This window comes from Cetorhinus maximus, chromosome 3 (genome assembly GCF_964194155.1).
Source record: "Cetorhinus maximus chromosome 3, sCetMax3.hap1.1, whole genome shotgun sequence".
NCBI lineage: Eukaryota > Metazoa > Chordata > Chondrichthyes > Lamniformes > Cetorhinidae > Cetorhinus > Cetorhinus maximus.
Genome location: NC_135881.1, coordinates 123,572,468 through 123,600,411, shown reverse-complemented (window position 1 = coordinate 123,600,411; position 27,944 = coordinate 123,572,468). Strand labels below are relative to the sequence as shown.

Genomic DNA, 27,944 nt, shown 5'->3' with positions numbered 1-27,944 from the left:
AAATTATGGAAGTACTCCGGTCATCCGACAGCTGTAGAGAGGGAAGGTTATTTCAGGTTGATGACCTTTCATCTGGAAGTTAGAGATGTAACAATTTTTAACTAAGTACGAAGGGGAGGGGGAAGAGAAAAGAGGAGGCCTGTGATGAGGTGGAGAGCAGGAGTGATTAACCAATAAAAGGAATGATAAAGCAAGGCAAAAGAGAGTGGTAATGGAACAAGTAAAGAAACAAAAGATGTGTTTACAAGAGCTGTAAATTACAACAGCAGAGCAATTACCAGCACTTATTGTCCAAAAAAATAGGAGCAATTGTTATTGTCTGGTGATGCTCTAATATTGAGTCCTAAAGGCTGTAAAGTGCTTTAATCTGAAGAGGTATTGTAACTTGAGTTTGCATTGAACCTTTTTGGAACGGTGTAGATGTCTGAGGACAGGGAGGTCAAGGTGGGATGGAGAAGTAAAATGGCATGTAACTGAAAACTTGGGTCACACTTGAAGACAGAATGGAGGCCTTAAGCAAAGCAATCACCCTATGTGTTTGCTCTTCACAATGTAGAGGAGAAAGCATTTTGAACAGCAAATATAGTATACTAAGTTGAAAGAAAGTAAATCACTTTTTTCACATGGAAGATTGGATGAAAGAAAGTTAAAACAATACATGCTGCACCTCGTACTTGTGTGGGAAGGTGTTCTGAGAAATGGAGTGGGTGGTGGAAGAGTGGACCACCATGTCCTGAAGGAAATGGCTCTTTATCCACTCCATTACCAAGATTCCAATGTGTTTAATGGCAGAGGGTGATTGTTTGGATGTGGGGTAGAAGGTGGGAATATGTGTTGCGGGGGGGTGGGGGGGCTGCAGTGGGCAGCATGGGATGGTTCTGGGAGGTAGGGGAAGGGGTGAAGGCAGAAGTATGGGAATATGGTTGAGGGCCTCATCACACACACTGGAGGGAAATCCTCAGTTAAAGAAAAAGGGAGACATATTGGAAGGTGGCATCGTCTGAACAGGTGCAACTGAAACTGAGGAAGTGAGTGACTGGAATAGAGCCTTACAAAAAGTCGGGTTGGAGGAATTATAATCAATATGTGGGTGTCGGGCTTACAATAAATATCAGTTGACAGCCTGGCCCCAGAAATGGAGATGGAAGTCAAGGATGGTAAATCGGCCAAACTGTTCCATGTCTATGTTTATGCTCCACGCAACCTCCTTATACCCCTCGTCGTTTAACCTGACAACATAACCTTCTATTCCTTTCTCTCTAGAATTCTCTTATACATTTATGCTATGATTCGTCTCAGTTACATCATTGAGAGTCCTGCGTTTTAACAATTCTTTGTGTAAAGTTTCTCCTGAATTCCTTATTGGGTTTATTAGTGACTATCTTTCTTATTGCCCCTAATTTTGGTTTCCTACAAGTGGAAGTATTTTCTCTGTCGATCTCAGATGCTTTCACAATCTTAGAGACCTCCTATCAGGCTACCGCTCAGTCTTTTCTTTTTGTCCCAGCCTGTTCAATTTTTCCTGCTAGGTGTAAGTTCTCAATTCTGATTTATCTTTGTAAATAATTTTCCACCTTTTAGTGCCTCTATATTTTTATGTAATATGGAAACTAGGTTGTGCACAGTAATAAGTGTGGTTTAACCAAGGTTCTATAAAGTTTAGCATAACGTCTGTACTTTTCAATTCTCCACAAATGAAACCCCAGTGCTTTGTTTCTCTTTTTATGGCCTTATTAACCTGTGCTGCTACTTTTTAGTAATTTGTGTATCTATACTCCGGATTGCTTTGTTAATTGTATATCAATTGGGTGTTTAATTATATTCAGGTAGGTAGTCATTTATTGGGGACGTGTGTGTGATCATGCTATCCATTCTGCTACTTGTCCTTTGATTCCACATGCTTGGTACTTTTTAAAAATCACTTTCCACGTTTCCCTCCCTCATTTTAATACAACCTCCCTTCCATTCATCCAAAATCACTTCTGCCAGTAGTCTCGTTCCTTCTTGTTCCAACTGGTATCATTGTGTTATTTGCATATTAAGTTGGACAATAAACAATACAATACTTTTATACAGCAGTGTTATAACTTGTAACATGGATTAGATCTGCTGCTGATGGTCAGCTGTTAAAAGTCTGCCCTTTTTTAAAGTTGCCATGTCTGTTCAACATGTCTAAAATGCTAAGTTAATGTTTATTTCTTCAGGTGATGTGGGTTTGCAGATTGGTGTTTGCGCATTTCTGGCTCTAGCCCAGAAGAAAACAGTTTTTCAATTTGTTTTTGGGATGTGAGTGTTGTTGGCACTTATTGCCCATCCCCAATTTCCCGTGACAAGATGGTGTGAACTGGGCTGCCGCCTTGAACTGCTATAGGCCACGTGGTGTAGGTACATTCTTAGGGGGGCGGTACTAAGATTTTGACCCAATGGTCAGTGTCTAGAATCATGGTCTTTCTATCCCCCTAGTGCGTGTGTACAGTTTGGCAATCATGTATACTGGCAGATTACCCTTTCCAAAACTTCCCAATTTGTTTGCCTCTATTGTTCTAATTGGAAGCCTATCCACACAGTGACCAGGATGTGAAGATGTTCCTGGACTCTGTCTTAAATTTGTAAGTAATTCTATGTAAAAACATTTCTCTAACACATCTATTTATCTGGCATCCTGTTTATTGTGTAAAGATCAGCAGATAATTAAGCTATAACTATCAGCAAGGCAAAACTGAACAGGCTGAGACTTTTTCTCCTAGAAGGGAGAGGGCTGAGGGATGACATAATAGAAACCTTAAATTGTGAAGGGATTTGACAGGGTGGACGTAGAGAAAATAATTTTGCTTGTGGGCAAACATAAGATTGTCACTAATAAATCCAATAAGGAATTCAGGAGAAACATCTTTACCCAGAGTGATTAGAATGTGGAACTTGCTACCATGTGGAGTGGTTATGTCAAATAGCACAGATGTTAAGGGGAAACTAGATATGCATGCAAAGGAGAAAGAAATAAGAAGATTATGCTATTAGGGCTAGATGGAATAAGTTGGGAGGAAGCTCATGTAGGCCATCAATATCAGCATGGGCAAGTTGGGTGGAATAACCTGGTTTTGTGCTTGAAATTGTATGCAATTCTTTTGCTGTGAGGAAAACTAGGGATTTATTCCCTAGACCAGTGAGCTACATTGAATTGAATAGACTTCATCTATATTCCGCCATTTGGTTTTTAACTACCTGTTTTGGGTAAATTGTTATTGGTGGTGAGGTGTAATCTCTAATTAGATTGTTCAAAATGCTTTTGAGAACTTTGGGGTGTGGAAAATGGGGATAGTTTGTTGTGTCCTTTCACTTCTTCTGTGAATTAGATTCAAAATCAGACCAGACTGATTAAAGTTTAGTAGTTCCTTGTTTTCTATGTAGTGAAGCAATACAATCCTAATGAAGACAATTGAGACCTATAAAATGGCACTGAAATTTGTCATATCTCTGGCCATAAGTATAACTGGTATAGTTTACTTTGGTTAGGCTAAGGCACTTTTTGGCCAGTGTTGGTAACTGTATTCTGTATATGACTGCATTCATGAATGCATTGCTTTATGCTGCACTTGGTGATTGTTTCCATTCCTAAGCAGCTGTAGAACACAAAAATGCACCCCTAAAATAAAGTAAGGGACAAAGAAAATTTAAAAACCTGTAAATGCTAGAAAGTAACAGGTCGGGCAACATCTGTGTGGAAAACAGATAATTTAACCTTTCAGGTACAGATGAGCAACAGTTATGAAGCAAATGTGATAGCAAAAGTCTGTGGATGCTGGAGATCTGAAATAAAAACAAAGTGCTGTGTTACAAACAGGAGGGGTTTAATTTAAACTGCCCTGATTTCTCCCCCCTCCACCTACCTGTAAACAGAGCAAGATATTTTGATTTTTGATTTTCCCCCTTTTATAAGCAGTGGCATATTTCCCAACCCTTCAGTTTTGGTGAGATCCAGTTTCTATTAATAACCCCAAAGCAAACTTGATATGGTGAACTCGGGGTCTGTTTACTCGCGCACACACTCAAAACGCAGGAGAGGGTTGTCGCTATGTAGCCCACAGTGCATTCACACAATAAATGAGGGATAGTGAAAGAGATTTACGGAGCAAAGAATTATTGTTTCACATGAGTCCAGAATCAAAAGTCCAATGGTGAATTCCTTCACCGAGGTCAGAAGACTGAACTTATGTTGGATAATTCCCTTTTCCAGGGACGTTGCCTTCCACGATTGAGAGAGGCATGCAGAGATGAATTAGTCTTGTAGGTGATGGTATAGAAGTTCAGAAGTCCCAGTAGAAACAGAGTGTAGATAGGGCAGACATTCAAACCTGAAAAGAGCTCTTTTTTCTGAGCTGCTGCTTTCTAGATGTCACATGACTCCCACCTCTCCACTTTGGCTTTGACAAAGGGTGTATGTTCCTTTGTCTAGGTTCCTGAGTTTGATGATCTAACTATTAAGAATTTGAAAAGTGGTTACATGGTCCTTTGCCCGAGCAGACTAGGAGACTCCAATGGCCAGGCCTGGCTTATGAAATGTAGATAGCCTTTGTATCATTCCCTTTGAATTTGGTCTCTGCAGCGCGCAGGGACATTAGTATCTCTTCAGAGATAACGAGATGTCCGCTTCTCTGACACTGTCAGAAAGTTCCTTTTGTTCAGGGTTACAGGTAGGTATAGCGTCAACCTTTCTCTGTTACATCTAGAAAAAACTGAGCAGGTCTGGCAGCCTCTGTGGAGAGAGAAACAGAGTTAATGTTTCCAGTCGAGTTGTACTCGATGTTAACTCTTTTTCTCTCCAAAGATGCTGCCAGGCTTGCTGAGTTTTTCCAGCACTTTTTCAGCATTTATAAAACAACAGATCAAGGGGTTTGATGGGGGAAAAACACAAATAGGAAAATAAATAGACTGACCTACAAAGTGTTGAAGCATAGGAAAGTGGCGAGCATAATGAGGGAAATCAAATGAAAGACATGTGTGCATGTGTCAGAGGCTGAAGGTAAGGGCATTGTGAAAAATAGGTAAAGCTGAACAGGCTCTAATAGCCCTGGAGCCTGGCACACAGACAAAGAAACATCTGTGCCAAGGGTGCAGACCACCATTGCCAGAATGTTGATCTGATAGGGTGTGTGCACTCAAAAGCACCAACAGTAAAAAAAATTATATATTGGCCTTGGAGAGAGTGCAGCCTGTATTTAATAGAATAATACCTAGACTATAAGGGTTAAACTATGAGAGATTTAACAAAGTAGGGCTGTATCACCTGGAACGTAGAAGGTTAGGTGCAATTTGATTAAAGTTTTCATGGTACTAAGAGGAACATTCAGGGTAGATTGGGAGAAGCTATTCCCACTGTTTAGGGAATGTTGTGAAGTCAGGAAGCAATTCTACACTCAAAAGGGTGGTAGAAGTTTTGAACTCTTCCGCAAATGGCAACTGATGTTAAGATCAATTGCAACTTTTAAAAACTGAGATTGATAGATTTCTGTTAACCAAAGGTATTGAGGGATATAGGGCAAAGGCAGGTGTTCAGAGTTGGATTGCAATCAGTCATCATCTCATTGAATGATGGAACAAGCTTGTGGGGCTAAATGACCGACTGCTTTTCCTATTTTCCAAAAAAAATTAATTACATGATGATGTGGTCAAACTTTAGTTTTTGATAAATGGCCCCTGGTCTGAATTCTTCCAAATATTGATTGACCGCCTTGTTTTCAATATTCTGATTTCTAGCATGTGTTTTGACTTTCAAATTGCTAATGTAATAGTGTGGTGTTGAAGGGGCTTGGGGGTTGGTGCTGTTTTGATTATATTGCTGTCTCAATCATAAGTGTACGTATTTCTAATAACAAGTACTAATCATGTATTATTGGTGCTTTGTTTAATAGGGCAATTGAAAAACTTAATGGCTATATGTTGGAGAATTGCTCACTGAAAGTAACCTATATTCCTGATGAGATGGCTGGTCAACAGAGTTCACAACAGCTACATCCACAAGCACGACGTGGTTTTGGACAACGAGGCCCGCCTCGACAAGGGTCGCCTAATGGTACAGTTAGACCGAAACAGCAACAGTCTGATGTTCCTTTGCGAATCATGGTTCCAACTCAATTTGTAGGTGCCATCATTGGGAAGGAAGGAGCCACAATTCGGAATATCACAAAACAAACACAGTCAAAGTGAGTATTCCACTTGCAACGTTTTATTATGAAGAGCTTTATCATCTTTTATTCATTATTTAAGTTGTAAGTTTTTATTTTTGAGGTTTGCTTGGGTAAAGGGGGGGTGGGGGGGGCAGAACAGATGATTACCAACAATTATAACATTCATTGAAACATAATTTACAGGTACATGCAACCTTGGGACTGAGGCCCTGTCGGATTTTGGATCCTACTGATTTTTTGGGTTGGGTGGTTTGGGTTGGGTTGAGTCAAGGGATGCTGTGATCACTTGTAGCTCGGGGAAAGACCGGTGCGCAAAGTCAGCATGCCAGTGCAGCAACTAGCCCATCAAGCCAGTAAGTTACTTTACTTATCTAATAATAAAAATTCATCATGGCAGCTTAAAAAAATGCCTGGTCGGAAATTGCCAGTTTTCAGATAGCTAGATTTAAGATACTACCTGTACTTTAAGTCCAAACCACAGATGGAATACAAATGCCAATTTGCACATTTTCTGGATTATTTCAAATTTGTAGGAGTAAGGAGGTTAGCAAGGAAGATAATTTGAGGACTTGACACCACTGTGATCCCCATAGAGACTGATAACTTTTAAAAGAAATTTGAACTTCCAGTTAATAGCTGAGAGAATGACATGTCAAGATTTCACATTTTAAGACGTCTACTGTAACAAATGACTAAAACCGCCATTAACTAAACACTGCCCTTGTTGGCAACCACAGAACAGAATACTCCCCCATCTTATTGTTAGCCTGACCAGGGAAAAGAAAACACTTCTCAGCTATACTTTACACTCTCCTTTGTATAGAAATTCAGTTTTCCTAGAATCAATCTGAAGTGATTCTTAGCTCCTGAGGGTTTATTCCTGTTCTTCCTTTGGTTAGCCTGGTAACTTAGAATCTTAGAACTTTCTATCACATTGAGATTTTCTTTTCCCGGAGACACTCCCTCTAACCCAAGCTAGGTGACCCTTCCAACTTATCTTCTACTCCCCACAAATTTGGTCCTTTCAATCCGAGCATGAGCTTCTACCTACGTTCCTGCATGGTGGTCCGTAGAGATTTATTGGTCAGTAGCTGCTCCCTCTCTCTTGGATCCAGGCTGACCCAAACCACTCTAATATTTGGTGGTATTCTCAGCCTGTAACCTGATCTTTATAATGGCTTCTTCTGTATCCTTCCCCATTGACTTATGAATCACATGGGCTTGTATTTAGGTAGAAATGCTAATCAACTGTCCTTGAAAGCCCAACTCTCATCTTGGAACTAGATGGACAGTTTAAAGTTTAGAACGGTTTGCAACCTGACATTCTCAACTTTTCTGGGACCTTGGAGACTTTGCCTGTAGTGTTAATACACAGGCTGCTGCCATTGTTGCCAAGTATAAATACCTTGTACCTCTTCCCAGTAACCTAAGCCTTTCTTTGATCTCTAAGGCTGGATTGTTACTACGCACAGTCCTGTCAGGAAGATATAATAATGTTATTGGAATTTATTGTAGTTTTGGAGGGGGGAGAAAGGAATGTTAAGCAGGCCAACATGGGGGAAGTTTAGAACATGAGGTGTAAAAAGACATTTGCATTTTTAAATAAACCAGACTAAATTGGAGGGGTGAAATGTGTCACCTAGCCAGGTAAAGTTAAATATACTGTTTCAAAGACACAGTGAATGAATGGGAATTTGCATTCAAAGGGGGAAATATATATAAAGGAGCGAAGGTTGTGTATAAGGGTAGCATTTTAAGATCTAACAAGTGTGAAAAGTCTTTAAGTTTTTAATATTTGTTAGTAATAGGAATGTTGTGCCTTTTGTGTTTAGGATTGACATTCATCGCAAAGATAATGCAGGTGCTGCTGAGAAGCCAATAAGCATTCATTCAACACCAGAGGGATGTTCAGCTGCTTGTAAGATGATAATGGAAATCATGCAGAAGGAAGCTCAGGATACAAAATTGTATGTACATCGAATAACATTTTGCATTTAAATCCTTTAACAATATGAACAATTTAGTTTGTACCTATAAACTAGGCAGGTTTTTTTTTTATAATTACCAGAATATCCCTCCTTTCCTTCAAAAATTAGTTTTGATACAGTAGACACATGGAAAACTGCAGCTTTCTGTAGAATGTTTGGTCACCCAAAATTAATACCTCAATAGCCCACTAGCAAAATATACAGTTCTCCCCTAAAGTTTTCAATGTTATCTGCTTCCCAGGCCATACCATAAATTCTCTACCATTGCCTAAAGCAGTTAAATCTAAACTGCACTTTCCCTTTTCTAAGTTTGAGCCTGTATCCCGTTCCACCATTTGTGGAAATTTCAAGATATTTGGTGTTCACTTTATTTATTCCTTAAATGTAGAATGCTTGAATCATTTCTACCATAAAGCCTTCAACCTGCTTTTCATGCTCAAAGCCTTAAACATAGTATCAGTTGCCCTTTACCCACAGCTTCGTCTCTGCAATCATAGCCTATACTAAACCCAATTATGGCAACTTTTTGCTGTTGAGCCAGTTAACTTGCATGGAACCTGGGATCCTCTGGGTCTGTGTGCCTCGGTATGCATTTGCCCAGTGAGCCACAAAGGTAATAGTAAATAAAGTAAGTTTATAAGTGCCTTAATCTGAATCGCTATGGAGTGATATTGCCCGATACTTTTGCTCTTAGGTGAATTAAACGAATCATCATCTGTTTAAAAAGGAAATTGCAAACTGGGATTAAGTCTCATATTTTACATAATTGCAGCACAGAAGAAATACCTTTAAAGATTTTAGCACACAACAACTTTGTTGGGCGTCTCATTGGGAAAGAAGGAAGAAACCTGAAAAAAATCGAGCAAGATACAGACACTAAAATCACAATTTCTCCGTAAGTTTTGGAACTTTGGATTTCAGTTTTCTGTGCACTGAATTGGTGATCTTTTGACAAAACTTGAAATGTTTATGTTGCTTCTGCAGGTTGCAAGACTTGACCCTTTGCAACCCAGAAAGGACTATTACAATAAAAAGCAGTATTGAAGCATGTTCCAAAGCTGAAGAAGAAATTATGAAGAAAATTAGAGAGTCTTACGATAATGATATGGCTGCTATGAATGTAAGTAGTCAGCATATGTTTACTGTTCATACAGTGCTGTTGTTCCAGTCGAGGATTGTATTACCATTTGGGATATTTAACAATTGTTTTCTTTCAAAGGCACCCATAAAATGGACTTTGTCCTTTGTTCCAAAAGCTGCCATTTTTTTGGTCTTTGCAGAGCTTGAGAATTAATAATGTTGCAAGTTACAGTAATCTACTGAATTTCAGGCAACCTTATGTTCACTTCGTATTGTCAGAAATCAAACTTTACAGATTAAAATAACACCATTGCAATTCTACCCAAGTTTGGCTGAGTTTGGCATCCATTTGCTTTTTGGTTGAAAAATATGCTTTATTCATAAAATTTGCGATAGTAGAGGTACAATCCAGATATCACAGTTCACATTGCAGAGTATAGAACAATTAGTTTAAATATAGTAACTTACACTCTCTCTGCGGAATCACACTCCACATGAAACATTTTCTGATTCATACCGCCAAGAGATTTTATAATGATTCCAGGCCTCCTTATGCAATGGCAAGAGGGCCCCAAACTGGTCTTTCCCATTGAAACTTGCTGGCGGCTGAGCCAAGTTTAAGTGATGATGGAAAATTGTCCTGGTACGCCTTGCCACAGAAAGCAGGAGAAACTAAAATTGGCCACTTACCATCACTTCAGCCTCTGAGGAGTCAACAATAGTGCCATCAAGTAACACCTATCTATGAATAACTCAATGGTTTTCAGTTTCCAGCGGAGCCATTTGGCTGCAGATCTCATAACAGTTTTGATCCAGGTGTGCAACCAGCTGAATCCTAGTATAGAGGCAAGAGTACATGTGTAGTAGAAAGCATGATACAAGGGAGACCTCATAAACCTGAGGTCAGTGTGGAAACCTGCCAGTGGCTGAAATCATACCTGACAGAAGACGGCTGTGGTGGCAGGATACCAATTATCATAGCCCTAGGACATTGCTGCTCGACTTTTTAAGGGCAGCGTCCTTGGCTCAATTTTCTCCAGTTGCCACAATAACGACCTTCCATCTGTCGTAAGGTCAGAAGTAGGTCTGTTTACTGACAATTTGTATTCAGCCCCATTCATGATGACACCACGTGTACCAGCCGATGGCAGGACCTGGACAACATCCAGACTTGGACAAGTGACAAATAACATGTGTGTTGCATAAATGCCAACTAGTAACCAGCTATCGGGGACCAGCCGTTTTACCCTGACCTTCAGTTGTCCCCTGCTGCAAGCTGGCCTAGACTGCATCATTATCTGGAATTTGTGAACCAAGCTGAACACTGATATTCAGCAAACAGTTCTGCTGACCTTAAGATAGCTGGAAGCGAGGTCATTTTTAAAAAATTCATTCATGGGATGGGGGTGTCGTTGGCTGGGCCAGCATTTATTGCCCTTGAGAACTGAGTAGCTTGCTAGTTGAGAGTCAGCCACATTGCTATAGTCTGGAGTCACATGCAGGTCAGACCAGGTAAGGGTGGCAAATTTCCTTCTCTAAAGGATATAAATGAATCAGATGGGTTTTTACAGCAATCAACAATGGTTCATGGTCACCATTAGATGGTGCAGGAGCAGGGCGACCTGGGTCTATATGTGCATAAATCATGGAAGATGACAGGACAGGTCAAGAGCATGGATAATGAAGCATACAACATCTTAGGTTTTATTAATAGGGGCATAGAATATAAAAGCCAGGAAGTTTATGTTAAGCCAGTATAAAACACTGGTTTGGCCTCAACTGAAGCATTGCATCCGGTTCTGGGCACCACACTTTAGGAAGGATGTGAAGGCACGAGAGAGGGTGCAGAAAAGGCTCACGAGAATGGTTCCAGAACTTCAGCTATGAAGATAGATTGGAGAACTTGAACTGTTCTCCTTGGGGAAGAAATGGTTGAGAAGAGATTTGATAAAGGTATTCAAAATCATGAGGGATCTTGTTAGAGTACAAAAGGAAAAACTTCTCATGAATGAGAAGAAACAAGAACAAGAGGCACAGATTTAAGGTAATTGGCAAAAGGAACAATGGCAACGTGAGAAAAAACATCTTTTACGCAATGAGTGTTTAGGATCTGGATTGCACTGAAAGTGTGGTGGAGGTGGGTTCAATTGACACGTTCAAGAGGGAATTGGATTATTATCTGAACCGGAACAATGTGCAGGGCTACAGAAGAAGATAGGCGAGTGGCACTAGGTAAATAGCTCCTTCATAGAGCCAACACAGACACGACAGGCCGAATGGCCTATTCTGTACTGTAACCATTCTGTGATTAAGGAGAAATGTCAGTGCTATGGAATGCATGAATTTTCCATTTGCTGTTCAGGTTTGAGACTTGGAGATAGGTGAATTGAGCTTTCTACATTACCTCGTTAAACTTATTATCCAAAGCTCTCCCTACTCTTTTTGTGCGACATTATTTTCCAAATTGCTACTCCTCTAATTGTCCTTCTCTGAAGATTTCTGTGGTCTATAACATTTAATTCCCAATCATGCCCAGCTAATAGCCAGGTCTCACTGGCTACTACAAATCCTCCAAGCTGAATTTGTGCTTCTAATTTAGTTTCTTTTTCATCTCCCATTTCCCTTTGCTACCCTTGTCCCTAAGCCAGAAAATAATTTTGTTTTCGGTTCAGAATTTTCCCCCTCCTCTGCCAACGCCTTCAGCTGTTAAACTTCTGCACTGCCATTGTTAATATGGGTCCAGTTGGCCAATAGTAGCTATGTTCTGAAGGGCTAAAAGAGTGGTATTGATTTTTGCCTTTTATCATCACGACAGACCTGGTGAATTAAAACTCTAGTTTTTATTAGAATCTGTGGCTGTATTAGATTAAATTGAGTATATTTGTTGCTCTACTAAAGATTGCTGATCCAATAGCAGTTCCGTTATATTGAGGAAGCCATTACATCTTCAAAATCTAGTTTAACACATTTTATGATAGAACCTTGTGCTACAGTTTGGTGGATCTATGCTGATAATTATTCAGTGAACTATAACAGGGCACTTTTTAACCTTAAGTACTGCAATATATTCAGCCTAAATAGTCAAAATGAAGCTTTTTACCAATTGCGTTCAGCATTCCATAACACACAAAGCTGACAATTCCATACTAGTGGAGTAATTTCTCTGAAGTCATAAATTTTGAGGTGTGGAAAATGGAGGTATCCTGGTGTAGTTCAGTGATATAATATGACTGGGAGTGCCAGGTTTGACATATGCGTAATTTGTTCCCTTCTTCCAAGTACTAAGGACAGACCTGATGCAAAGTGGACAGTTAACTGAAAGGGGAAATCTTTAATGATTTGCACTGCTAATTCAGTGATGTGATATGTAAGTGAATTTTCTTGCAAATACTAACACTTCAGGGATCTTCTGCCCTAACTTGTGAAAGATCGAACTAGCTGTCCAAAGGAAAACAGTGCTCCCATTGCAGAAAATATTCCTTATTAATGCACAGTACAAAACACATGTTATGAAGTCCAAAATGAATAAAGTGCACATAGTATAGAATGCTGAATTCTGAAGACACTAGATCCTCAATACATGGTCTGATGGGTTCTAGTCAAGCAACAGCCTAACATAGTCATCCGCACAGAATCATACCTTACAGGTAATGTCCCAGACACCACTATCACCATCCCTGGGTATGTCCTGTCCCACTGGCAGGACAGGCCCAGCAGATGTGGTGACACAGTGGTATACAGTCAGGAGAGAGTTGCCCTGGGAGGCCTCAATATCGATTCCAGACCCCATGAAGTCTAATGGAATCAGGTCAAACATGGGCAAGGAAACCTCCTGCTGATGACCATGTACCGCCCTCCCTCCACTGATGAATGTGCTCCTCCATGTTGAACACCATTTGGAGGAAGCACTGAGGGTGGCAAGGGTGCAGTATGTACTCTGGGAGGGGGGACTATAATGTCCATCACCAAGTGTGGCTCGGTAGCACCACTACTGACCAAGCTGACTGAGCCCTAAATGACATAGCTGCTAGACTGAGTCTGTGGCAGGTGGTGAGGGAACCAACAAGAGGGAAAAACATACTTGACCTCATCCTCACCAACCTGCCTGCCACAGATGCACCTGTCCATGACAATATCAGTAGGAGTGACCACTGCACAGTTATTGTGGAGACGAAGTCCTGCCTTCACATTGAGGATACCCTCCATTGTGTTGTGTGGCACTACCACTATGTGAAATGGGATAGTTTTCAAACAGATCTAGCAACTCGAGCCTTGGCATCCATGAGGTGCTGTGGGCCATCAGCAGCATCAGAATTGTACTCGAACACAACCTGTAACCTCATAGCCCGGCATATCCCCCACTCTGCGATTACCATTAAACCGAGGGACCAACCCTGGTTCAGCAAAGAGTGCAGGAGGGTACGCTAGGAGCAGCACCAGGCATACCTAAAAATGAGGTGTCAACCAAGTTATAACACAGGACTAGCATGCCAAACAGCATAAGCAGCAAGTGATAGACAGAGCTGTGATCCCACAACCAGCGGATCAGATCTAAGCTCTGCAGTCCTGCTACATGCAGTTGTGAATGGTGGTGGACAATTAAATAACTCACTGGAAGAGGAGATCCCACAAATATCCCCATCCTCAATGATGGAGGAGCCCAGCACATCAAGGCAAAAGATAAGGCTGAAGCATTTGTTACAATCTTCAGTCAGAAGTGCTGAGTGGATGACCCATCTCAGCCTCCTGCGGAGGTCCACAGCATCATAGATGCCAGTCTTCAGCTAATTCACTTCACTTCATGTAATATCAAGAAATGCCTGCAGGCACTGGATACTGCAAAGGCTATGGGTCCTGACAATATTCTGGCAATGGTACTGAAGACTTGTGCTCCAGAACTTGCTGTGCCCCTAGCCAAGCTGTTCCAGTACAGCTACAACACTGGCATCTACCCGGCTATGTGGAAAATTGCCCAGGTATGTCCTGTATACAAAAAGCAGGACAAATCCAACCTGGCCAATTACTGCCCCATTAGTCTACTGTCAACCAATAAAGTAATGGAAGAGGCCACCAACAGTGCTATCAAGCAGCACTTGCTTAGCAATAGCCTGCTCACTGATGCCCAGTTTGGCTTCCGCCAGGGCCACTCAGCTCCTGACCTCATTACAGCCTTGGTTCAAACATGGACAAAAGAGGTGAGAGTGACTGCCCTTGAAATCAAGGCCTCATTTGACAAAGTCTGGCATCAAAGAGCCCTAGCAGAAACTGTCCACTGGTTGGAGTCATACCTAGCACGAAGGATGATAGTTGTGGTTGTTGGAGGTCAGTCATCTCAGCTCCAGGACATCACCGCACGAGTTCCTCAGGGTAGCGTCCTCGGCCCAACCATCTTCAGCTGCTTCATCAATGACCTTCCTTCCATCATAAGGTCAGAAGTGGGGATGTTCGCTGATTTGCACAATGTTCAGCACCATTCATGACTCTGCACATACTAAAGCAGCCCATCTCCAAATGCAGCAAGACCTGGACAATATCCAGCCTGGGCTGACAAGTGGCAAATAACATTTGCGCCACACAAGTGTCAGGCAATGAATGTCCCCAACAAGAGAGAATCCAACCATCACCCCTTGATGTTCAATGGCTTTACCATTTCTGAATCCCCCCACTATCAACATCCTGGGGCTTACCATTGACCAGAAACTGAACTGGACTAGCCATATCAATACTGTGGCTACAAGTGCAGATTAGAGGCTAGGAATCGTGCAACATGTAATCCATCACCTGGCTCTCCAAAGCCTGTCCACCATCTACAAGGCACAAGTCAGGAGTGTGATGGAGCACTCCCCACTTGCCTGGATGAGTGGAGCTCCCACAACACTCAAGAAGCTAGACACCATCCAGGACAAAAGGCAGGCCGCTTGATCGGCACCACATCCACAAACATTCACTCCCTCCACCACTGATGCACAGTAATAGCAGTATCTACCATCTACAAGATGCATTGCAGGAATCCATCAAGGCTCCTTCGATAGCGCCTTCCAAACCCACGACCACTACCATCTAGAAGGACAAGGACATGGGAACACCACCACCTGGAAATTTCCCTCCACATCACACCATCCCGACTTGGAAATATATCGCCGTTCCTTCACTGTTGCTGGGTCAGAATCCTGGAACTCCCTTCCTATCAGCACTGTGGGTGTACCTACACCACATGGACTGCAGTGGTTCAAGAAGGCAGCTCACCACCACCACCTCAAGGGTGATTAGGGATGGGCAATAAATGCTGGCCCAGCCAGCGAAGCCCACATCCCGTGAATGAATGAATAAAAGAAAAAGCTAGGCTAGACGGTGTTGACACCATTAAGCCTAATGCAAAAATAGAAAATACTAGATAGAGCCTTGGAACATTTTAAACATGTGTTTAAAAGGTGCTATAAAAATGCAAGTTATTGTGCTTGGCAACAGCACAAAATTCTTTAATGATTTAAGGAAAGCTAGCTTCTTGACCATTTTTTATGTTTAGTTGGTGTATAAAATTGGACAAGTTGAGATGTTTGAAGTTGAATAATTTGACCATTTTTTTGTCAAAACATTTACACCATAACATTTTATTTTTGCAGCTTCAAGCACATTTAATCCCTGGTCTAAACCTGAAAGCTTTAGGCTTGTTTCCTCAATCTTCACATGTACTGCCACCACCTTCTGTACCTCCTGCTTATACTCCATTTGGGGTAAGTGTATTCAATGATGTCCGATACTTTTTAATATGTATTGTTTTCATAGGCTATTGCTTAATGTTTTAAATAAAGTAAAAACTCTTTTTAGCTGTGGTTAAGTATTTACACCATATTGGCACAGTTCAATGATTTGTGCTTTTACTTTTGTTCTTTTGTGATAAACATATTACAAGCTCCATTGTTGTAAGATTTGCATTTCTCAGGTAAGTTTACCATATTGATTGTAAAAGGTTATTTGTGACCAGTTTTAAAGAACTATTGGCAGTTTAATGCTTGGAATGTTCAGAGTTATTCCACTGATTTAATTGTTCTTCACACTGTTGTTCCCTGTGTGGCGATTAAGGGAATGAAAAGTTTCTGATGTAACTGTTAAATATCGGTATGGAGCTGTTGGGCCACATGGCCTGTCTCTGCTCTCTCTCAATACTTTTTGACTCAATTACAATCATTTGAAATGATGGGTAGCAACCTAAGCCATAGAACTGCAAAACTAGAATGTAATTAAAATATCTTGGTTTTTGTGTGTGGTACTTTTAATTCCAGTGCACTTCCATGTCCTTTTGGGTGATGGCATTCAGCCCAGAGAATTAGTAGGACCAGTAGAAATAAATCTGCAGTTAATTGCTGGGAATTTTTTACCCAGTATGGTAAATAGTTAGGCCCATAGCTTCAAATAAGAAATGTAAGAACTAAGAAAATATTCAAGTCATCAATGTCCAGAGATGAGTCATGAGTGTTAAAATATTTTTATATGTATTGAAATTGCCTGAAGAGTGTATTTCTGATTAGATCAAGGCACATGATAGTTTGAGATTTGTATACGTTTTACACCTGCAGGTGCAAGTGCCTATTTACTACTTTTTATATGTTTAGTTCCCAATGAATAACCTGTGGAGAAATATAGAAATGAGTGGAAGTCCTGTTGAGCTTTTTAATTTACATGTGTCATGACCTAATTGGAGGTCTTGCGGCACACTGGGTGGTATGCCATCTTCTGAGCCCATAAGCTCTAGGTTCAAGTCCCACTCCAGGAATGATGGGCAAGGAAGGTGAGTTCACAATGCAGCCAAACAGGTTAAATCTCAGTCTGCTAATCCAGCCAACATACTCTAATGGCAGGTGGTAAAACTGGGAGAGAATCCTGGTCAGCCATGTGATGTAAAGAAAATTATAGGCTCCACCATCATTATTCATAGCTCTGAACTACAACATAGATGTAAAATTGCATGTTGCTACAGCAACTTGCATTCTGGGACCGGATGACCAGATGGCCATGGTAGATCAGATTAGTGCCAACAGCACAGGGTTTGATCCCCGTCTTGGCTGGGGTGAATTTGGGATCTGCCTCCTTGTCCTACCCATGGTGGAGATCGTGGCACCGTGGTTCGGACCTACCTTTGGGCAAAGAACTGCAAAAAAGATGACCCAATTATTTTCCAGTATCCTGTGAATATTTAGAATTATATTAAAGCTTACAGCTTTGCTGCCGCTGAGTATGGATAGATATTCATGTTTACATGCGCCCTATCAGGTCAGCTACTTTTGAAGCTCAATAACTGTTTTGATAGGTAATAAGGCAACTGTCTATGCTGACAACTTCCTGTAGACGGCATTAGGATGAATAGGCAGCTAATCTGCATTTTGAGGATCTCAGCAGAACGTTTTGAATGGTAGAGTTGAGGATAAGGAGGAATAGGAACATGTTTTTGGAATAAAAATATGGTGAGAGGTTAATTTCTAAGTATTACTTCAGCTGTACCATGGAGAATTATATATTTTTTTAAAAACACAAATGGGTCTTTAAAGCAGTCTTCCAGGATAATGTACTGACTGACTGACTCTGTCTGTCTGTCTGACAAGTAGTCCACTTGTCCTTTTTGGGTTTTTTTGATGATCCACAATTTCCAACAGTTAAACATTGGAAAAACAATGTTCAAGAGCAGGATTCAGACAGATTTCTTTCCCCAATGTAACAATGCTGAGGCCAGTTGCATTCCTACCACTACGTGGCTGAATGCAGCTAACAGGCTTGGGGAATTGGTCCTGGAACCTTCCTCGGCTATATTAATATGTGGAAAAATCTAATTATTTTCAATTTGTTTAATACTTTATTTGGACTTCAGAAATTTCAGCTGTGGAAATAAATGTTAAAAAAATGTTGATTTAACGGCACAGTAAGGTGAAAGTTAATGTAGAAAATTTAAATTGGAAATATTTTAAATACCGGTTTGCAATGGGGAAAAAGTTAGTTGGAAATTTGAATGGCAGGAAGTTTTGAGGATATAATTTTATAAAAATACACTAGTTTATGTCCCATGTATTGCACTCAAAACTGGAGACTAAGTGTAATCAGATGAAGCAGGGATAGATGACAGGAGATCATTAGACCATCCTGTGCAGATGCATTATAGTCTCCCATTTGGGGATCTAGGTTTTGTCTGTCTTTTATGTTTCAAAGTTAAATTCAAAGCTTGCAGGCAATTGGGAGGTAGAGTTAGTTAGAGCATAGAGTTTCTCCAAGCATTTGGCTGGAGGAAAGTTTGTAGTGGAGTTCCCCAGGGGCCAGTGTTGGAACACCCTGCTGCAGATGATACAAAACTCAGAAGCATTGTGAACTATGAGGCGGATGGTGTGGACTTCAAAAGGACATAATCAAATTGGTGGAATGGGTGGGCAGGTGGCAGATGAAGTTCAATCCAGAGAAATGTGAAATTCATTTTGGTAGAAAGAACATGGAGAGACAGTATAAAATAGAGGGTGTAACTCTGAAGGTGCTGCAGGAGCAGAGGGAGCTGGGTATATATGTGTATAAGCCATTGAAGGTGGCGGGACAGCTTGAGGTGGTTATTAAAGCATACGGTATCCTTGTTTTTATTAATAGGGGCATAAAGCACAAGAGCAAGGAGTTTATGTTGAACTTGTATAAGTCACTAGTTCGGCCTCAGCTGGAATATTGTGCCCAGTTCTGGGTGCCACACTTTAGGAAGGATGTGAAGGCATTGGAGAGAGTGCAGAAAAGATTCATGAGAATGGTTCCTGGGATGCGGAACCTTAGTTATGAAGATAGTTTGGAGAAGTTAGGACTGTTTTCCTCTGAGAAAAGAGGGCTGAGAGGAGATTTGATAGAGGTATTCAAAGTCATGAAAGGTCTGGACAGAGTAGATGGGGAGAAACTGTTTCCATTCATGAAAGATTGAGAACAAGAAGGCACAGGTTTAAAGTAATTAGGAAAAGAAGCAATAGTGAGATGAGGAAAAAATCTCTCATGCAATGGGTGGTTGGGGTCTGGGATGCTCTGCCTGGGTTGAGGCAGATTCAATTGAAGCATTCCAAAGGGAATTGGACTGTTTTCTGAAAAGGAAGAATGTACAGGGTTACAGGGAGAAGGGAAAATGGAACCTAGTGAGTTGCTCATTTCGAGAGCCGGTGCAGACACGAAGGGCCAGATGGCTGCCTCTTGCGCCGTCATAATTCTGTGATTCAGTGCAGTTTGAGGAACTGGGAGATGCAAAATGTGGATGAAACACTCTTCTGCAATTGGTAGTCCTGTATTGCAGTATGACAAGTTCAAATAGGCCATTTCTACTATGGATATAGGAGTTTATAATATGGTTAAAAGTTGACAAGTGTGTGATAAACATAAAGAAATTTCTGTCCCTTATGTAAAAAAAATTACAGATGTTATCAAAACCATACCCAAACTAATGCCAATCCAAGCAACACACATTAAGCTTAATGCAAAAATAGAAAATACAAGAAACGCTCCAGGTCACCTGGTATGTGTGTAGAGAGAAAAAAAAATCAAGTTTAAACCTTAATAGTTGTTTTCCTGCCAGTTAACCAGCTTTCAATCCATGTTGTTACAGTTCTTCATACACTCTAAATCATGGTTTTCATAACTAGCCTTATGAGCCATCTTACCCACATTATATTCCTTTTATCCTATTTGTCAAAACTGATTTACCTGTAATAAAGCTATGTTGGCTTCCTTTATTATTTCAGGCATATCTAAATATTCATCAATTTGACTTCAAATTATGGTTTGAGTTTGCGTGCAAATAACATGCTAACTTTACTTGATTTATCCTTCTCTTGCTTCTTGAACAGAAGTGCTTAATGGTCTGCAGTCATGTCCACAACATATTTAATGAGGATTCAAAAATTGCATTCAGAGCCCCCATTATTACTTTTGACTCACTTGGATTGTAGTTAGTATCCATACAGTCAAGACCCAGCGACTTTATCGTGTACTGATCTGATTTCAAAGCCAATTCCTTTTCTAGTTATCTCTTACAATTATTCCATATCTTCCTGCATTTACAGTAGCATGCATTCCCACTCTTCCATTATTTAAAAAAAATACCCAAAATGTTCAAATAGTCATGCCCACCATCTTCTACTAGACTTCTGTGTCTCTGAGAAGCCAATACTCCACTCTTCTACATTTCAGTTCAGGTGTAGACCTTTCTTTGGTTTAGCCGTTCCTCGTTCCAGTACCCTAGGGATGTGAACCACACCAAACTTTAAAGTTACATGTTGACTTGCTCTCCTTAATCTATCCAGTACATACAATGCAAAGCAACCTGGAGATTCCCAATCTAGTGCTTAATTCCTTGAATTCCCTGTGCAAGATATCAAACATGCTTTTAAGTCATTGGTTCCAATCTAGACCACAGCCTTTTGCTGACCTTGATTCCTTCTAAGAAATGTTTTTACCTGTTCCATGATGTCTTTCACCATAGGGCTAAGCAGGTAATAAACTATTTGGGACTTCCTGTATTGGTTGTAAAACTAAGTTTATTTCTTTGGCTATGGAATCTCCTACCACTTTCCTATTCTTGTTAACCACCTGCTTTTCACTGGCCCTTAGACACCACGTAACCTGTTGTTTCTGCAGTGCTGCTCAGGACTGCCCTTCGGTCGCTATCTGCCTCCCAGATTTCGAATGCACTAACGTTTGGCGTAGTAATTAATTTCCTGAGTCTGTAACTTGTGCCTTTCTCCTGCTGCTTAGATCAGCTACTAACAAATTTGATTGAATTTTTCATGGAGGTGAGTAGATTGTGTAGATGAGGGTAGTGCAGTTGATGTAGTCTATATGGACTTCACTTGGGTTTTTGACAAGGTTCCGCATGGAAGAATGGTCAAGAAGGTAAGAGCCCATGGAGTCCAGGGCAATTTGGCAAATTGAATCCAAAATTGGCTTCGTGGCAAGAGGCAGAGGGTGATGGTCAAAGGTTGCTTTTGCGATTGGAAGCCTGTGACAAGTGGTGTACCGCAGGGATCAGTGCTGGGACCCTTGCTGTTTGTAGTGTATATTAATGGTTTAGATATGAATATAGCAGGTATGATCAGTAAGTTCGCAGATGACACGAAAATTGGTGGTAAATAGTGAAAAGGAAAGCCTTGGATTACAGGCCGATATAGATGGGCTGGTAAGATGGGCAGAGCAGTGGCAAATGGAATTTAATCCTGAGAAGTGTGAGGTGATGCATTTTGGGAGGACTAACATGGCAAGGGAATACACAGTGAATGGTAAGACCCTAGGAAGTACAGAGGATCAGAGGGAGGTTGGTGTACATGTCCATAGATCCCTAAAGGCAGCAGCACAGGTAGATAAGGTGGTTAAGAAAACACATGGGATACTTGCCTATTAGCTGAGGCATAGAATATAAGAGCAGGGAGGTTATGTTGGAGCTGTATAAAACACTAGTTAGGCCACAGCTGGAGTACTGTGTCGCCACACTATAGGAAGGATGTAATTGACTGGAGAGGGTACAGAGGGGATTCACCAGGATGTTGCCTAGGCTGGAGCATTTCAACTATGAAGAGGGTCTGGATAGGCTAAGGTGGTTTTCCTTAGAGCAGAGAAGGCTGAGGGGGAACCTGATAGAAGTATATAAAATTACGAGGGGCATAGATAGGGTAGTTAGGAAGAAACTTTTCCCCTTAGTGGAGGTGTCAATAACCAGAGGGCATCGATTTAAGTTAAGGGGCAGGAGGTTTAGAGGGGACTTGCGGAGAAATGTTTTCACCCAGAGGGCGGTTGGAATCTGGAACACACTGCCTGAGGGGGCGGTAGAGACAGGAACCCTCACAACATTTAAGTAGTATTTATATGAGCACTTGAAATGCCATAGCATGCAGGGCTACGGGCCAAGTGTTGGAAAATGGGATTAGAATAGATAGGTGCTTGATGACCGGCATGGACACAATGGGCTGAAGGGCCTGTTTCTGTGCTGTATGACTCTGACTTCTCTTGTGCCACACTATCCATTTGCCCTGAATTCTGACCAGGACTCTTGTGCGATCACATTCTGGTGCATACATTCTAGAAATCCCTTATCCTCTGCTGTGTATGACTGTGTATGACTTCCCAAATGCATAGGCATACCTGTGGACATGCGCATGATCTATGATGGCCAGCTTATCAAAATTCATGCAAGTCACAAGGTTTCCTTGCTCTGCCAGCCCTCTGTTTAACTGGCCAACTTAAGAATTTGTATAGTGTTGGCCTAAATATGATCATCAAACTTATTCTATACCTACCTTGTTACATCTGTGCCCTTTCTCACTTGCTTAACTTTGCTGGCACTACCTTTCTTTCATTACTGTTTAAGTGACATGAATTTTCTTCCTACAAGCTCATTCTCCCATGTTGGTTTACTCCTGCAGTTTTACAATCTTCAATTAACATCATTGTTGGTATCCACTAACCTTTTGTTAATGCAATTTTGTTGCAGCTGCAGAAATCTCAATTTTACACTAACTCAAGATTTTCTGGTGGCTTGTGCATGCTTGGTTCTCTTGTGAAGTCAAATTACTTAGTAAGTCTTTTGATTTACATATGTGACTATTTATGCTGTTGTCTTTGATCTTCCATGATCACGTCTGTCTGATTTATTTCCAGATCTGTCAATCCATGTAGTAGCTCAAATGTTGAGGACTATGTAGATTATTGGGGTACCTGCTTAAAAGTAGCAAATATAGCAATATTTAATCTAGTGCATGGAATTGATAACAAAATGTAGCTAGAGTAGTCCATTTGACCCTTCGAGCCTGGTCTGCCATTCAACAAATAATGGCTGAATTTCTATCTTATTTCCACCATTCTGCGTTATCCTCATCTCTTAAATTTCCTTAGCACGCAAATCTATCGACCTCTGCTTTGTATATGCTCAGTGACTGATCATCCGCTGCTGTCTTGAGTAGTGAATTCCAAAGATTCACACCCTTTGAGTGAGATGAAAAATGTCTTCAATTTTAAATGGCTGACAACCTCTTTTTGAGACTGACCATGTTCTCAGTTCTCCAGCCAGGGGAGACATTTCACGGCATCTACACTGTCGAGACCCTCAAGAATGCTATATATTTCGATGAGATCACTTACCATTCTTCTATTCTCCAGGGAATATAGGCCTAATTTACTCAACCTTTCCTCCATGGGCAATATCCTTCTCCCAGGAACCAGACAAAGTGAATCTTTTGCACTCCCTTGAGGGCAAGTATGCCCTTTGAGTAGGGTAACCAAATCTCCTCTCACTGCTCTGTGTGGCTTCACCAATGCCCTGTACAATTAAAGTAAGCATTCTTTATTTTTATTGTCCAATCCCTTTGTAACAAAAGCTATTTGCCTTCCTAATTTCTTGCTGTACCTACATGTTAACTTTCCGGAAATAAGGATGTCCAGGTTCCTCCTAATACAAGTACTTCCCAGTCTCTCGCCATTTAAAAATTATGTTTCCCTCCAATGTGGATAACTTCACACTTGCTACATAGTATTCCATCTGCTATGTTCTTACCCACTTGGCCAATCTGTCTCTATCCTGCTACAGTCTCATTGTGTCCTCTTCGCTGCTTGCTTTGTTACGATCTGGTTAGGGGCCAGTGACAAGTCGTTTCAAATAAACATAGTTGAGAATCCCAGTTAAGCACATCAAGAATAAAGCCACAAGATTCCACTGTTTTTAAACAAACAAATGAACTTTACTATTGTTGCGGATACTGACGCAAGGGTGAGGTAAAATAAATTATAATTACTGTTCCCCTCTTCTGGCCATGACAACATAATTTCTAATTTAATTTGTTTCTCTTTGTATCCATCCCTTGTTGAAATGGTCCATGGTGTGTTTCCCAAACCCTGGTTTATGAGGTCCAATGTTAAAAATAACCCCACAGCAAATTCTTTAAGGTGAAACAAAACTAGGATTTATTAACACATTGAAAGCCCAAGGAATGGATTGTGACACATGTTCACACTCGCGAGCATATAAGGTAGAAAGGCAGAGAAAGGAAGGGAAAGAAGTTTTAAAAATTGAGAGTTATTTAATGCCAGTGCCTTTTGATTTTTTTAAATTCACGTGAGTAGAGTCCAGTCGATATCCAGTGAAGGTTCTTTAAGTTGGCTTTGTCTGGCAGAGTTCCTGCTCTTTTTCCTAGGAGCTCAGTTGACACAGTTGAAAGTGCAGTGAAGTATTCTAGTATTCCGGGGAATTAGTTCACTTTGTAGGCAAAATACATAATTCTTTCTGGAGATCAGACTTCGAGAGAGATGGAGATCAGAGGCAGGCTGCTAGCCTGGAGGTTGGTTTTCTGAGGTTAAACCACAATTGAAAACAGAATCCAAAAGCTGTACATTTAAATCAATTCGGACTGCTCAAGTCTCGGTCATGTGACAAGGTGGTTTCGGGTTGAGCCATTCAGCTAACTATATACTTTAAAGACTCTTGTTAAAATCCATTGTATTTTGAGCAGATAACTGTGGAACTATTAGCACAACATTGGAGATGAGGGCCACAATAGCTCTGCCTTTGTCCAGAGCTGGCTGGTGCAGATGTGTTGGCTTGACTGGAGTGTTCATACAATGCAAGGGGTATCACATTCCAGGAGGCTGAGGCTAACTAGCCCTTGTCCATTTTTTAGAAACTGAATTTATACAAGGGAATATGGAAGAGAAACGATTTAAGTTTTTTATGCCTTCTCGGCATGACACGATTAGAAAATTAAGATAATGTAAAATATCAATCTTGAACTCTAGCATTCAGAATTAACATGAAGTATAAGTGAATTAACAGGTGAACTGTGATTGAACGCACCACACTGCACCATAAATGGCAGATGTGGCCAAGACAGATTCCAGTTTTCTCAGCAACTGTTTGGGAGTATCTATAGATACACAGTCGACTATAGATAGTCAAGCAGTAGTTTTTTTTTATTTGGTACAAGTGTGCACACAAGGAAAGTATCCTTTCAGAATGCTGTAAAAGGCAATTCAAAGTTACACCGCTTCTGTTCATTATTTATGCCATCTTTGGGAGAGTCACCATCAACTCTCAATGTTCTTATATTTTATGTCTAATTTGTTACATCCTTAATTACAAATGCATTTACAACGTATACACGGAATGACCTGTTCATCACCTCCGCAGTTATGGAGGAATTTATAAAACAATCATGGAATGACCTGACTGTTAGCAGAAACGATGTTCCAAAGCGTGAACTTTGCTTATCTATCCTGACATTTCACTGCAGTGTCTAGTCATCTGTATATCTTGACCCTGAGGTCAAGCTATCAGTTTATTACAGTATAACTCATAGTCCATTCATCAACTTATTTTATCCTGACCCAAAGGCCACATTCTTTAGCTTATCATTAACTGGCCCATAGGCTAGTCATCAACTTCCTGGCCTGATCAGGTGGCATATTGTCTATTACAGCCATTCTAGTTTTTTTTTCAAACTCTAAAAACTTAGCTAAAACTGTGCAACTTGGCTAAACCTGGGTGATACCATGATGCATCCTGATATGCCACTTCACATCCCACCCAGATATCAGTGACTACTGTGAGTCTCACAATCTCATTAAAACTCTGGAAATCCCTTGTAAGGGAGACAGTCTTCACTTTTGAAGATCTAGCCTCTGAATCACCTTCAAAAGTCGCTCTAACTTGGACTGCTTCAGCAACTGCTCACCCCCTGATGGTTTAATCTCTTCTCCTGAGACTAGGTTCCACTGGCTTCCCAAGGCTGCACTCCAGCACCAACTCATGGGCACATCTCCAGCTCTTCAGCTATGCTGAGCAGAACACCACTGCTCCAAAGAGTTACCTTTTCTGCAGTGGCCTACAGCATAGAGTCACCGACCTTATGCTGCCTTTTCAGCTCGCCAGGGCTTCTCCCGAGCCCTCACCACCTGAACTCTGCCAACAGCAGCACTTTTGATATCTGGAGCCTCTTCTTCAGCCTCATCTCCTAGTGGTTTCTCTCTCCAATGGTTTCTACTGGTGGTTGTCTCCTGGTGGTTCTTTCCCTGGTGGTCTACCCCTCTGGGTCCTCTCTTTGGATCCTCCCCCGGGTTCTGTCTCTTTCCTGGGACTCCCCTTTGGTGCAAAACTGGGTTCCGTGATTGTTATTTTCACGCTACGCAGGTGCACTACCCGATCTCTGCAGGTGCCAAAACAGTGCCGAAATCCAAGCAGATGTTGCCTGTCATCTTGCCGTGGTCAGCGCATGTGCTGGAACTCTTGGGCCTGTGGCAAATGGAGTCCTCAGCCTCTGCCTGGAACAAGGTAAGTTCACGTTTCTTGACAATTTTTCCACCTTACTTTGTATCATCAGCAAACTTTATTATATTGCACTATATCCCTTCTGAGCTATTAATGTAGATTGTAAATAGCTAATGCCCAAGTACTGATCCTTGTGATGCTCCTCGTTACAGCTTGAAAATGTCCTGTTTGTCTTTGCTGTTTTCTGTCCATTAACCAATCCTCAATCTATGCTGAAATATTACCCACCCCCAATCCTATGATTTCTAATTTTGTGTAATAACCTGAGGTTATTGAATACTTTTTCTCAAATATACTACACCCGTTGGATCCCCTTTTTCCATTTTAATAGTTATATCTTCAAAAAAACTCAACAATTTTATCAAACACAAATTCCCTTTTATAAATCTGTGTTGCCCCTGTTTAAGCATATGATTAAACAAATTGCCTGGTTACTACACCCTTAATAATACATTCTGTTACATCGTCGTGTACAGGAGCTTTGCTGCAACTTTAATTTCTTCAGTACTATTTCTTTATTAATATTGATTTCTTTTAAGTTCCTCAATATCGCTAGACCCTTAGTTCCCCGTTATTCCCGGAATTGTTGTGTGTCTTCTACAGTAAAGATAGATACAAGTATTTGTTTAATGCCTTTGCTAGTTCCTTATTCCCTATTTATAATTTCACCTGTTTCTGCTTCCAATTAGCTCATGTTTAATTTCACTATCTTTCCATTTACTTTCTATAGAAATGTTTACAATCTGCTTTTATGTCTGTTGTTAGTATACTCTTTCTCTCTTCTCTTTCCTTACGAATTTCTTGGTTCTCTTTTGCTGAATTATAAAATCCACCAATGGTTAGGCTTACTACTCTTTGACAATATTTATTAGCCTTTCGGAAATCCAAGTATACCACGTCTACAGGTTCCCCTTTATTCACCTTTCTTGTTACTGCCTCAAAGAACTCTAATAAATTAATCACTCTTTCCCTTTCACAAAACCATGTTGACTCTGCCTGATCGCATTATAATTTTTTTAATATCCTGCTATAACTTCTTTAATGGATTCTAGTAATTTCAGTGACAGAGATGTTAGGCTAACTGGCCTATAGTTTCATGCTTTCTGTTTCCCTCCTTTCTTGAATAAAGGTGTTACAGTAGCTATTTTCCAATCCACTGGGACCCTTTGAGAATCTAAAGAATGTTGGAAGATTATAACCAATGCATCTACTATCTCTGCAGCCACTTTTTTTTTAAAGACCCCCTAGGATGCAGGCCATCTGGTCCTGGGAACTTGCCAGCATTTAGGTTTAATAGTTTTCCTAGCACCTTTTCACTGGCAATGGTGATTGTTTTAAGTTCCTCCCTCACTTTCACCTCTTGATTTTTCAAGTTTTTTTTAGGAA

The 27,944-nt window shown here is 40.8% G+C and overlaps 1 protein-coding gene across 4 annotated transcripts in view; it reads left to right on the top strand.

The window, feature by feature from the left end:
* The window catches only part of igf2bp3 (insulin-like growth factor 2 mRNA binding protein 3), a 157,487-nt gene that overhangs the window by 84,311 nt on the left and 45,232 nt on the right, over window positions 1-27,944 (top strand). For all 4 annotated transcript variants that reach the window (XM_078538885.1, XM_078538884.1, XM_078538882.1 and 1 more), the window contains exons 6-10: window positions 5,910-6,200; window positions 8,018-8,152; window positions 8,946-9,068; window positions 9,158-9,293; window positions 15,877-15,987. In XM_078538885.1, coding sequence (XP_078395011.1) covers window positions 5,910-6,200; window positions 8,018-8,152; window positions 8,946-9,068; window positions 9,158-9,293; window positions 15,877-15,987 — 796 coding nt within the window. The remainder of the gene's footprint in view (window positions 1-5,909; window positions 6,201-8,017; window positions 8,153-8,945; window positions 9,069-9,157; window positions 9,294-15,876; window positions 15,988-27,944) is intronic.